Source organism: Corylus avellana, chromosome ca1 (genome assembly GCF_901000735.1).
Source record: "Corylus avellana chromosome ca1, CavTom2PMs-1.0".
Classification (NCBI taxonomy): Eukaryota; Viridiplantae; Streptophyta; class Magnoliopsida; order Fagales; family Betulaceae; genus Corylus; species Corylus avellana.
Window position 1 is genome coordinate 41,149,241 of NC_081541.1, and position 12,202 is coordinate 41,161,442.

At 35.3% G+C, this 12,202-nt stretch overlaps 1 protein-coding gene across 1 annotated transcript; it reads left to right on the forward strand.

Annotated features, from left to right (window-relative positions):
- The first annotated feature begins 10 nt into the window (after window positions 1-10).
- LOC132187764 (malate dehydrogenase, cytoplasmic-like) lies at window positions 11-4,658 on the forward strand. The gene is made up of 6 exons (XM_059602187.1): window positions 11-164; window positions 263-438; window positions 1,784-2,061; window positions 2,960-3,095; window positions 3,212-3,323; window positions 4,376-4,658. The coding sequence occupies exons 1-6, from the start codon at window positions 32-34 to the stop codon at window positions 4,468-4,470; spliced, it is 930 nt and encodes a 309-aa protein (XP_059458170.1). The 5' UTR covers window positions 11-31; the 3' UTR covers window positions 4,471-4,658.
- The last annotated feature ends 7,544 nt before the right edge of the window (window positions 4,659-12,202 follow it).

Below are 12,202 nucleotides of genomic sequence, written 5' to 3' on the forward strand. Positions count from 1 at the left end.
AACAGGGCAAATAGGATATGCAATTGTTCCAATGATCGCAAGGGGCATCATGTTAGGCCCTGATCAGCCAGTGATTCTGCACTTGCTTGATATCGAACCTGCGGCAGAATCCTTGAATGGGGTGAAAATGGAATTGGTTGATGCTGCCTTTCCTCTTCTGAAAGGCATGCCTTTCCTCCTAACTTGAGTTCCAATTCTATGTAGAAAGAATTATTGCTTCCCATGAGGTTCCTTAAATCTTGTCATGAATGCTGTTCAACAGGTGTCGTTGCTACCACAGATGTTGTTGAAGCTTGTAAAGGTGTCAATGTTGCTGTTATGGTTGGTGGATTCCCTAGGAAGGAAGGTATGGAAAGGAAGGATGTAATGTCTAAAAATGTTTCAATTTACAAGGCTCAAGCTTCAGCCTTAGAGAAATATGCTGCTGAAGATTGCAAGGTGAGACACCACATTTCCTGCATGAAATCAATTTTATATTTTTAATTCTTTTGTTTGGAAATCTACTTTTATTAGTCAATCCCTATATGTTTTTATATATATATGGCTGTATCCAGTTTTGTGGTCATGAATAATATATGTTGATGATAGTGATTATCAAATTGTGGATATGTTTATTAACTTCTAAAAGAGGTGGCCTCCATATCAGGAATTAGCAAAAGATATCATATTTGAGGTCTGGGAAAGGCAGATAACTTAGAACTAATGATATCTGTGGAGACATTGAGGTTAACTTCAGCATCCTGTTCTGTTATTATGAGCATGTAATATTATGCCACAATCCATTCCCTGTCTCTCTATGACTTCTTATCCTTAATCCTTGGCATGGCTCCACTGGTTTTATTGTAGTTTTAATTTTGGAAAAATTACATTTTACCCTCCAAAGTTTGACTCTATTTTCAATTAGACCTCTAATGTTTAAAAATTTACAATGTACCCCGTCAAAGTTTCAAAAATGTTCAATGTGGCCCATCCGTTAGCCACATCTGTCTTCTCTAACGGAAATTGAATCACCAGGAGGGAAAAGAGGTATGAGCCCGAGCCCGAGGAGTGTTGGTGAAGACGATGATGATCCTTGGTAGAGTTATGGCGCTCGAATGGCAGGTTCCGGTGGGAAAACACTATGCCAAAGTCTTTATCAACAAGCAATGCAAGTGCCAGATCCATCGGGGTTGGGGGCATTTTGGGAAGTTTTGCACCTAAAACAGCACGTGTCTCGCACGTGATTTAATTTCCGTTAGATAAGACGGATGTGGCTAACGGATGGGCCACATTGAAATTTTTTGAAACTTTGATAAGGCACATTGTGAATTTTTAAACATTAGAGATCTAATTGAAAATATGGTCAAACTTTGAGGGAGTAAAGTGTAATTGTCCATTTAATTCTTTTCCAGTATGCCTTCTAACATGCTTTGTGTCCATTCCCCTGCTTCAGTTGTTGATACATTCTCAAAGTCTGTATGCTTTCTTAGTATGCAAGTTATACCCTGTAAAGGAATAACTTGTGCTTAAATTAGCAATTCTATTAAGCAACCTCATCTAGAGTCCATTGCCATCTTAAAACTATTTCATCAGATTTTCTTTCTTCTAAAATTTGTTTTCTGAAGCCTTGTCTGTCTTTGTATGTTTTTGGTGACAACATGATTATATGCATTTTTTGAGTCTGCTTCCATCTTACTTGAAAACCATATCATTTTGCATCAAACAGATGCTGGAAGAGTGAAGTTTTCAAAGGGTTGCTTTGCACTATGTTTATTGATGCATTTTAATTGCTTTTATTATGCAGGTGCTAGTTGTTGCCAACCCAGCAAACACCAATGCACTCATTTTGAAAGAGTTTGCCCCTTCAATCCCAGAGAAGAACATCACTTGTCTTACTCGACTGGATCATAATAGAGCATTAGGCCAAATCTCTGAGAGGCTAAAGGAACATGTTAGTGATGTCAAAAACGCAATCATCTGGGGCAATCACTCTTCAACTCAATATCCAGACGTCAACCATGCAACTGTCACCACCAGTGGTGGAGAGAAACCTGTCAGAAAACTTGTTGCTGATGATCAATGGTAGCTCAAAATTTCCAACATGTTTACTGGTTTTATATGTTTGAATTACTTGGAAATAGTCTGTTGCTGAGTCAAATGCATAATGTTATTGGTGTTTAGGGCTCTAGTACATATAGGATCCCAAAGAAACAGAAAATGATAGAATAAAAATAACTCAATCACGTTAAATATTAGTATTCAGTGTGATTAAATTATTTTTATTACAACAAGAGAAAAATAGAGTTTTCACTTTTGTTAGTTTTCTTTTTTTTGTGAGACTGAGATTTTGGTGTATTCAGTCTTTTGATTTCAAGTGGTTTTCTCTCTATCACTCTTTGCACTCCATCTTTTGATAGCGAATTTTTTCTCAGTTGTCTCCGCTAATATGTAGGCTTGTTAAGTCAAACCACATTAAATCTTGGTATACTGTGTTATTAGGCTATTTTTATTCGGTTCTTTTTCTACTTCTATGGGATAAAAAATTATTTTGTAATCTTAGTTTTTGTGATATAGGTGGTAATAATTTTTTATGCTTGAATTTGTCTTAACCCTGTTCGGACATGCCTTTGATATTGACTAAGAGCTTTTTTGGGATTGTGTCTGAAAAATAGAATTTTAAGTCAAAAAAATACTTTTTGGCAAAATCTTTACTTTTAAACTTTTGTAAAAAATGCGTTTTGGCTACTTTTTGAGTAAAAAAGTCAAAAGAGTACTTTTAGAATTTTTTACCAAACACGCCAATTTTTGTTTGACACCGCTTTTTAAGTTCTAAAAGTACTTTTTACGTTCTTTATCGCAATTTCAAACATGTCCTAAGTTTGTAGTCATATTAACCATCTTCACATCTTTAAGCACCCTCTTCTGCTATTTACCAATTGGCTTCACAAACAAATCTCCATTGTTTTTCTGTTCTTGGTAGGTTAAATACCGAGTTCATCACCACTGTGCAGCAGCGTGGTGCAGCCATTATCAAAGCTCGGAAACTATCAAGTGCATTGTCTGCTGCCAGTGCTGCTTGTGATCATATACGCGATTGGGTTCTTGGGACTCCAAAGGTTCTTTTTCTTCATCTCAAATACCATTCTATCTTTCAGATTTCATTGCTTCTATAATTTTGCAATAATTTTTGTAATTTTTCCTTATTTTTTCTTCCTTTGGCTTTATCATTCAGGGAACATGGGTTTCCATGGGAGTCTATTCTGATGGGTCTTATGGCATCCAGCCTGGCCTTATCTACTCTTTTCCTGTTACTTGTGAGAAAGGACAATGGTCAATTGTGCAGGGTAAGTTCTATGTTTCTTCAAAATGTTGTAGATTTGATATCTCAATCTTTCCTTCAAAGTTGAAATGACTCCAAATTTTCATATTTTAATCTGCATGGAGGAATGAATACATGTTTTTTCAGATAATATTAGATCTCAATAATATTTTTGATAAACTTAGGGCTTGTTTGCAGGGGCGGACCCAAGCGTCCTCCCAAATTTTTTACAATTCTTCATAAAATATACATATTTTATGAATTATCTGTTTTTATTTATTTTTTGAGTGATTATTCTCCAATCATTTGGGTTTTAAATATTTATTTTTGGTACCATTTTCCTGAACTCTATATATCGTGTTTAGTTTATTTTGTTAATTATTTATATTATTGTATGTTTGTAATTATGATGCTATGAGATTAAATTTAAAAAAATTTATGTTTTTTATTTTATATAAACAAGCACAAATACACATATAGATCAATTATATTTATTTATGTGCTTTTGTATTTATATAAGTCAATGTTCCTAACTTATAAAAAAAAAAAATTAAAAAAAAAAGTCCGTCCGCCCACACTTGAAATCCTGATTTCGCCCCTATTTGTTTGGCGACGCTTTTTAAGGTTGCCTTTTTATTTTCTACTAAAAAGTAAAAGCGTTGACAAACAAGTAATAACACATAATACTTAAAACTACTTTTACTTTTATGTCACATTACAGCTAAAAAACAAAAAACGCCTTCTAAAAGACATTGTCAAATGAACCCTTAGGATGATTATGAGTGTTTTTCAAACATTATGTCAGCATCGTTGTACTCCAAAGTGTTTCGAGAAAGGGTGCAAATTTCATAATATTGTATTTCAAGGGACCGTTTGCTAATGCTTTTTAGGATTGTTTTTTATTTGTTTAACAAACAACTCAAGTCTCAACACATAAAACACTCCCAAAACACTTAAAATGGCTTTCATTTTTACGTCACGTCACACAAAAAAGCAAAAAAAGAGCTTCTAAAAAGCATTAACAAACGAACGTGGCAATGCATGCAGCATTTTAACTTGTTTTTTATCTGATGGCAGGGCTGAAGATCGACGAATTCTCAAGGGCGAAGATGGATGCAACAGCAAAAGAACTCATTGACGAGAAATCCTTGGCCTATTCATGCCTAGACTGATAATGAACCCATCTTTCCCAGGAAAATAACAGAGGAGTTGATTCAATAAATCCATGAAAAATAAAAAAAGGAGTTCCAAATTACTATTCTAGCCTTCATGGGGCATGACTTTGTCACTTTTAAGCTTTGGAACGGCAATACAAGATCTGTCGTTCTTGTTTATTTATCTTATTTATTTCATGGCAAAAATGGAGAGTAATTCATGAATCATGAAGCACCTTCCTACCTTCTGTTCATCTGTTTTCTTTCATTTTAAAGTTTTTAGTGATAGATTTAATACAAGATTAACACATAATGAATCCATGTACCTATAAGTTAGGGAACAGATCCTCTCCAGTCTATTTTATACTGGAGAATATCTAGTTAATGGTCAAGATCTCTAAAATAGACTGGAGAATATCTAGTTAATGGTTATGATCTCTTTAAAGAGATCCTGAGACCATAAATATGATATTTGTTCCATTAATAAAAAAATAATAATAAAATATTATATATTTTATATATATATATATATATATATATATAAATTAAAGAGTGACTGGCCACCCTTCGAACCACCCCAGTTGGGGCTGGGGGTGGCCCAGATATTAAAAAAATAAAATAAAATAAATTTTGTTTGGACCCTCTAGGTGGCCAAACCACCACCAAGGGCCAAACGATTTTTTTTTTAGTTTGGGTTTAGGGGGTGGCCGTACCACCCCATGGCCCTATGGGGTGGTCTGGCTACCCCTGGCTGGCCATTGGGGTGGCTCTCAAGCCACCCCCATCTAAAATGGGGTAGTCCGACCACCGCCCTATGTCTAAGATGGGGTGACTATTCACCCCTTATTATTTTATTATTTATTTTTTTTAATCTGAAAGGTCTGGGGTGGCCAAAGCCACCTCATGGCCATTGTGAGTGGTCCAACCACCTCCAAGGCCCAAATGATTTTTTTGTTTTTTTTGTGTTTATGTGCTAGGGGGTGGCTGACCACCCCTCAAGGGACCCTGGAGAGCCACCCCTTATCTAAATGGTGGCCCCGGCCACCCCCAATGGTCAAGATGGCCAACCACCAATTATTATTTTATTATTTTATTATTTATTTATTTTTAATCTGATTTTTTTTTTTTTTAGTGGGATATGTGTCCTATTTGTGGCTCTAGGATTTCTTTTTAGAAATCCTAGCCATGAACTGGATATTCTCCAATTCATTATGGACTGGAGATGATCATATTTTATAAGTTACAAAGTAATATTATTTAATAGACTGTTATATGATTGTCATACAACATAGTGATGTATCAGTTAAAAATCAACCTTTCAATTAACACTTGTTAACAAAATATAATATAAAGAGCTGATTTTCACTGTCACATCATTTCAGTAATATAAAAATCATATAACAATCTATTAAATAACTTATTGACAAAGATATATATCAATTAGTGACCTCTACTTTATTATGCGTAGTTCCAGCCAATTGAGCTGCATCTTGGGAACAACTTCACATTTTTTTCCCCCATATTTATAGTTGATTTTTCAAGATTAATGATAAAAATGAAGTCACAAAAGATTTGTAAAAATTAAATTGTTGTTAAGTGATATACTAATATTATAAATTGATAAGTCAAGTACAAGAACATGATATGAATTATAATGAAATCTATAATCCCAATTCCCAAATAATGAATCACTAATTATAAATTTAAAGAGACCATGAGAAATAAAAAATATTGGGTCAATCAAGGGCTGATGTGTCACTATTTTTTTTTTTTTAAAAAAAATAAGAGTTAATTGATAATATCACATATGGTAAAATAAAAGCGAGATGCATTAACATTTTTCTTTTTGAGTTTTAAACAATTATCTGGCTTCTATGCGGTAGTTTTTAGCCAAAACAGCATCGTTTTAGCTTTAGTAGGTTTAAACAAAACAGCATCGTTTTAGCTGTAGCTCACGCCGTTATCAAAACTAGCGTACGTCACAGCAAAAGTTGCACGCAGCGCGTGAATTTGAATTTGATATATATTTCCAACCCATCGTCATCGTTCCACTTGCTCTTCCCCTGTTTTCTTCTCAGGTACCCTTCATTTATTTCACCCTGTAATCTTTGAATTGTTGCTTTCTTTGATCTTAATCATCGTATTTCGATAATGGGTTTTTCGTTTTTGTGCTTAGATTATTGGACGGTGCTGAAGGAGATCCAAGATTTGTGTAAGAATTCCTCGTTGGCTTCGCCGGTTTTTTTTCAGCTATATGCAGGGCCGGGCTGATAGTTTTAGTGGAAACTTCGTACCCTTAAAATATTTTCTTATTTTGACCATGTCAACACTAGCGTAGAACTTCCTTGTGGATTCTTGAAGAATTTTCCAATTGGTATTTACGGTTAGTTTTGTGCCAGAATTCTCTGGAATTAAGGTTTTTCTTTTTTTTGAATTGTGCTTTGTTGTTGTGCTTGTGTGAAATTCAGATCGAATTGCAATGGAAAACTGTAAAGGAGTGGTGGCAGTCTCGGCAATCTGCAACTTTGCTGTGACGGTAGTTTTGATAACGGCGTGAGCTAAAGCTAAAACGATGCTGTTTCAGATCCGAAAAATACATATTAGAAGATTCTGGATCCCAAGCCCACAAGCCCAATTATTCAAATCCACCGTAGGATTTTCTGATTTCTCGGAGGCCTCGTTGGAGCTGAAAGACCCGGCTGAAGAGCATAGCGTCTCGGCTCTCACGCCGACCTAACCGAAGACTCGCTCTTTTGACTCCTTGCCGATTGATACTTGTTTGGCTAATCGCATAAAAAAGCATTCAATCTTTTTTGTTCTGTTCATCGGAGATGGATGAGGGTATGAAGCGATTCCAGGAGCGCCTAATCGAGCTTGAAACTGAAGCTGAGCATCTTCTATTAGCCCGGCAGCAGGTAGATTTATCGATACCCACAAATTTCTACTTTGAGGTTTTTGTTTTGGATGCTAAGAAAGAGCGGGAAAACATAAACAGAAATTGAAATTTGGGTTCTTTAATGCATGTATGAGGAGTGAATGCTGAAGTAGATCTAATGGTAGGAAAGAAGGAAAAAGAAAGTGAACTACGATAACAAACAGACACCCAAAGATCTTTTGTTATGTGGTAATTGAGGAACGAAAAATTTTCTGATTCAAATATTTGGCTTGGTTGACTTATTAATTGAACATTGTCTATATACATTTTGTGAATTCTATATTTGAAAGTATGTATACGGTTAAGTTTTAAGTTACAGTATCTCTTTTGTAATGTTAATCACTTAATAATTTTTCATATTGATCAACATAATCCTGAACCCACCATTGGGTTTTCAGTTTGCTAACCAAATATCAAGACAATCGGAGATGGAGAACTGTCTCATTTAGAACACTGACATTAACTTCTTTTTATCATACCAGGCACATGATATAGATTCTACAGTTGCACTTCACAAGGACCAAAACATGTCACAATCAGTGTTGTTGATGTGAGTGATTGGTAGCATTGAGTTGTTAGCTGACACTACGACTCTGCCTCCTTTAAATTCGGACATACCAAATAATTTCGCTTTATCACTGGTCATGTGGTTGGAGCATCTTAAAAATCTATAAAACAAATGAGTTTTAGTTTAAATGACATCGGTTTGGTGTGAAATTTAGCATGCAAGGTAAGCATATGGAGACATGTAATATAACAGTAGAGTAGCAAAATATTAATCTGGATTGAAATTTATTGAGTGGTGTAACACAGGAAAGAGTTAAATTAGGTGTACGCTTGAACTCAACCTATATGTGTGTGTACACGTATAATAGAGAGAAACACACACATCGCAAGGTTTCTTTGTGAACATTTGGAGGGTTACTGATTTCTGTGATGAAATTGTAGCTGGTTGAAAACGATAGAGTGAGAAATGGGACCAGGGAAGCACTTACTGCACTGAGGAAGAGAGCTCGAACAACAAAGACTAGTGTGCCATCTCCGTTTGAATCAATTATGAAGGAAATTGGGGGGCCTGAACATCGGCCCTTGGTGAAGGATGTATGTGCCACATGTGGCAACCATGACTTCAATGAGCATACATGGATGATGTTCCCGGGGACTGATATGTTTTCTAGGATTCTGTTTCATGCTGCTCACACCATCTTGGAAACAGGTTTTTCTCTGGTTTTTCTTATTTAATGCAGCTAGGTGGTTAAATTAGTTTTAATATGATAAATATGAGCAACATAATCTTTTTTTACCTATCAAATGAAATGATTTAGTAAGGAATACTTGGGAGTGTCTTGATTTGTTGAGGAAATACAAATTTGTCATGCATTGGAAATGGAGCTTTTGATCATTCCAGTAGTTATGTCCTTTTGTGATGAATGTAATTATCAATGTATGCTTATTTATTCATATATGTAGATGAGTATGCAAATATGTTTTCTATACATATACATATGAAAGCTAAGCTACTCTATGTAAGCTAAGCTTCTTTCTATGGTATTCAACTCAAGGTAAACAATAGCCTATTACAACTCTTCTAGGTCATATACACAAATTAAATTTTGGATTGAAAAGATTGAACAATAGCCCTAGATCTTCCATTGGGTGCTTCTTTTAAAGCCAAATCTACTTAGGATGACATTATTAAGAAGATTGAATGTTGTTTAACTGGTTGGAAGCAGCTGTACTTGTCCAAATGGGGTAGGATTACCCTAATCAAGAGCACTCTGTCTAACTTGCGTGCCTACCTACTTCATGTCTCTATTTCCCATCCTGGCTAGCGTTGCCAACCAAATTGAGAAGTTACAACGGGATTTCTTGTGGGAAGGTATGGGTGATGAGGTTAAATTTCATTTGGTAAGCTGGTGCAAGATGTGTTCTTCGATTTTTGAGGGTTTTTGGGGATTTGAAAGTTGCTTGTGTTCAACCGAGCTCTTATGGGTAAGTGGTTGTGGTGTTACCCTTATGAGAGGGAGGCCTTGTGGAAAGTCGTAGTGGATCATAAATATGGGAGTTAGTGGGGTGGGTGGTGTTCTAATGGAGTCAACGGTTCTTATGGGATGGGTCTCTAGAAATTCATTAGGAGTGTTTGGAAGGAGTTTTCTAGATTTAGTAGGTTTTGTGGTAGGTGGCAGCTCTAAGATTAATTTTTGGAATGATGTTTTCTGTAGTTGTTCAACATTATTTGCTTAAGGGATGCTTCCGTAAAGACCTTCTTCAATTTGTTAATGGCTCTCCTCAGTGGAATGATAATTTTGTACGTAAGAATGATGCAAAATTGGGAGTTGAAATTCTTTACTTCATTCTTTGATCAATTGTATTGCATATGTTTTAAACAAGACAGTGTAGACACGCTTTGTTGGAACCCCTTCAAGAAGGGGTTGTTTGATGTAAGATCATTCTATATTGTCTTAATTCCCAATGACAACTCTTCTTTCCCTTGGAGGTTTATTTGGGGAAGTAAGGCTCCCTTGAAAGTGATTTTCTTTTCTTGGTCTGCCGCTTTAGGTAAGATTCTCACCTTGAATAACTTGAGGAAGCGACACATCATTGTAGTAGATTGATGCTACTTGTGTAAGAAGTGTGGGGAAACCCTTGACCACTTGTTACTTCATTGCGAAACAGCTAGTGCCTTATAGAACTCTATCTTTGGCTTGTTCAATTTAGCATGTGACATGCCTTGTCGAGTAAGAGACTTCTTTGCTTGTTGGAGAGGCAGTTTGGTAGTCTTCAAAGCAAAGATGTTTGGACGATGATTCTGCATTTGGATAGAAATAAATGATCAAAGCTTCAAAGACAGTGGGAGAACGGTGGCGGAATCAAAGGCCTTTTTCTATAATACCCTTTTCCTTTAGATGGCTGCTAATGATTGCCATCATATTTCTAGTTTTCATGACTTTTTTGCTTGTTTTTCTTTTCCTGGGTAGGTGTTGTATACATCATATGTACGTGGGTGCGCCCTTTGATTTTAATGAATTTTGATTACTTATAAAAAAGAAAATTGTTCTCATGTAAATGATCACGTCTTAAATTTGTTTGTAAAATGCAATGGAAAAAGGGTTGATAATTTGATGTGGTAGACATATTTGTAAATATAGAATAAAACCTATTTTGATGCAGTGATAGACCTCATTGATTGATTGATTGTTTTAAATTCCTCAACAGCTATGCCTTGGAAGTTGGAAGACCCTTTCAAGAAATATACTTGTCTGATGATCACTATAACTAATTACAAGTAAAGGAACTCATAGATGATTTATCTATTCAAGTGTTGAACGTCCCTGATAATTTGATTTTATTATTGGCTAGATATGTTGGACTTCATGCCCTCATTTCAATCATTGTAATTGTTGTGAAGGCTAAGTGTATGCTTTGCCTTTGTAGCAGTTTTTAATTACTTTAGGATGGTTTGCAATTTGTGCTAGCAAAAGCGTTGTGGGTCTCCCTACATGCATGCCATATGATCCTGGTATTGATTGATAATAGTTGGATGAAAGAATCATGTTCTTGATCTTTCTTATTTAAAAAGCTGATATCCAAATGCAATTTTATGTCATTCTAATATTTAAAATTTATCTAAAAATGCCATTATGTTAAATGTTAAACTCTGGTAGTGGTAGTACTTCATTGTCCCTAGGAGGTTCAATACCCTCTTCTCTTTGTCCCCGTGCATTTAGATTTATCAAATCCTGGTATTGATTGATAATAGCTGGATGAAAAAATCATGTTCTTGATCTTTCTTATTTAAAAAGCTGATATCCAAATACAATTTTATGTCATTCTAATATTTAAAATTTATCTAAGAATGCCATTATGTTAAATGTTAAACTCTAGTAGTGGTAGTACTTCATTGTCCCTAGGAGGTTCAATACCCTCTTCTTTGTCCCCGTGCATTTAGATTTATCAAATGAATAGGCTATTTGACTTTTCACTTCCTACTCCTATCATATTTTAGCTGAGAACATGTGGGGTTTGAAATGTTGTTAATGTTGAGTTCATTGTTTGTCCCAAAAGCTTAAGCTGATAGAAATAAGTAAATTTAATCATTTAATTAATGCTTTAACACTCTCCCTCATGTGTGGGCTCAAACTTCCTTTTATAGGTGATGTCAACATGTGAAATATATAATTTTAAATGGGAGGTGAATTATGGAGTTAGGGTTCAAACTCATTACCTCTACTCTAATACTGTTAGAACAATTTTCAAATGAGTGAATCACACGAATTGGAGAAATAACTCTTTGTTCTTTGTTTTCTTTGTGTTGTGGGATTAGTGGTTAGAGGTTGATGGCAGCTTTTTCTGTCATCGACCTCATTCCTGCAGTTGGGCATCAATTGTTTGTAGCCATGTAATGTAACTGTATCTGGTGACTGGTTTCCATTACTTTCTGATGTATTTCGTGTGAGTCCAGTCTTTCACGGAAGTTTTCGGCTGAGTATCATGAGGTTCAGCAAGTTCAGTTGTCTTTCCAACTGTGGATTAGTTGTAGCTCGGCCTGTTTTGATTGTTTTTGGTCAAGTTTATGGAGTTTCAGCCTGTTCAATTCTTGTTTCGGCTGGTTCAAGTTGTTTTCTGCCATGTTCTGTTGGGTTTCAGCCAATTCAGAATGTTTTCTTTTTGGGCAGTTATGTTTATTTTCAGCTGGTTCAGTTGGTTTTTAAGCCAATTTCATTTGTTTTTGGCCGATTCAGTTGGTTTTTTGATCAGTTTGTTGGTTTTTCAGTCAGTATTATTATTATTATTATTATTATTATTATTTTTTTT

Coding starts and splice junctions, on each gene's coding strand:
- LOC132187764 (XM_059602187.1), top strand. CDS start 32: ATGATCGCAAGGGGCATCATGTTAGGCCCTGATCAGCCAGTGATTCTG. Junction 3,096..3,211: donor GGGTTCTTGGGACTCCAAAG/GTTCTTTTTCTT, acceptor TTTATCATTCAG/GGAACATGGGTTTCCATGGG. Junction 3,324..4,375: donor ACAATGGTCAATTGTGCAGG/GTAAGTTCTATG, acceptor ATCTGATGGCAG/GGCTGAAGATCGACGAATTC.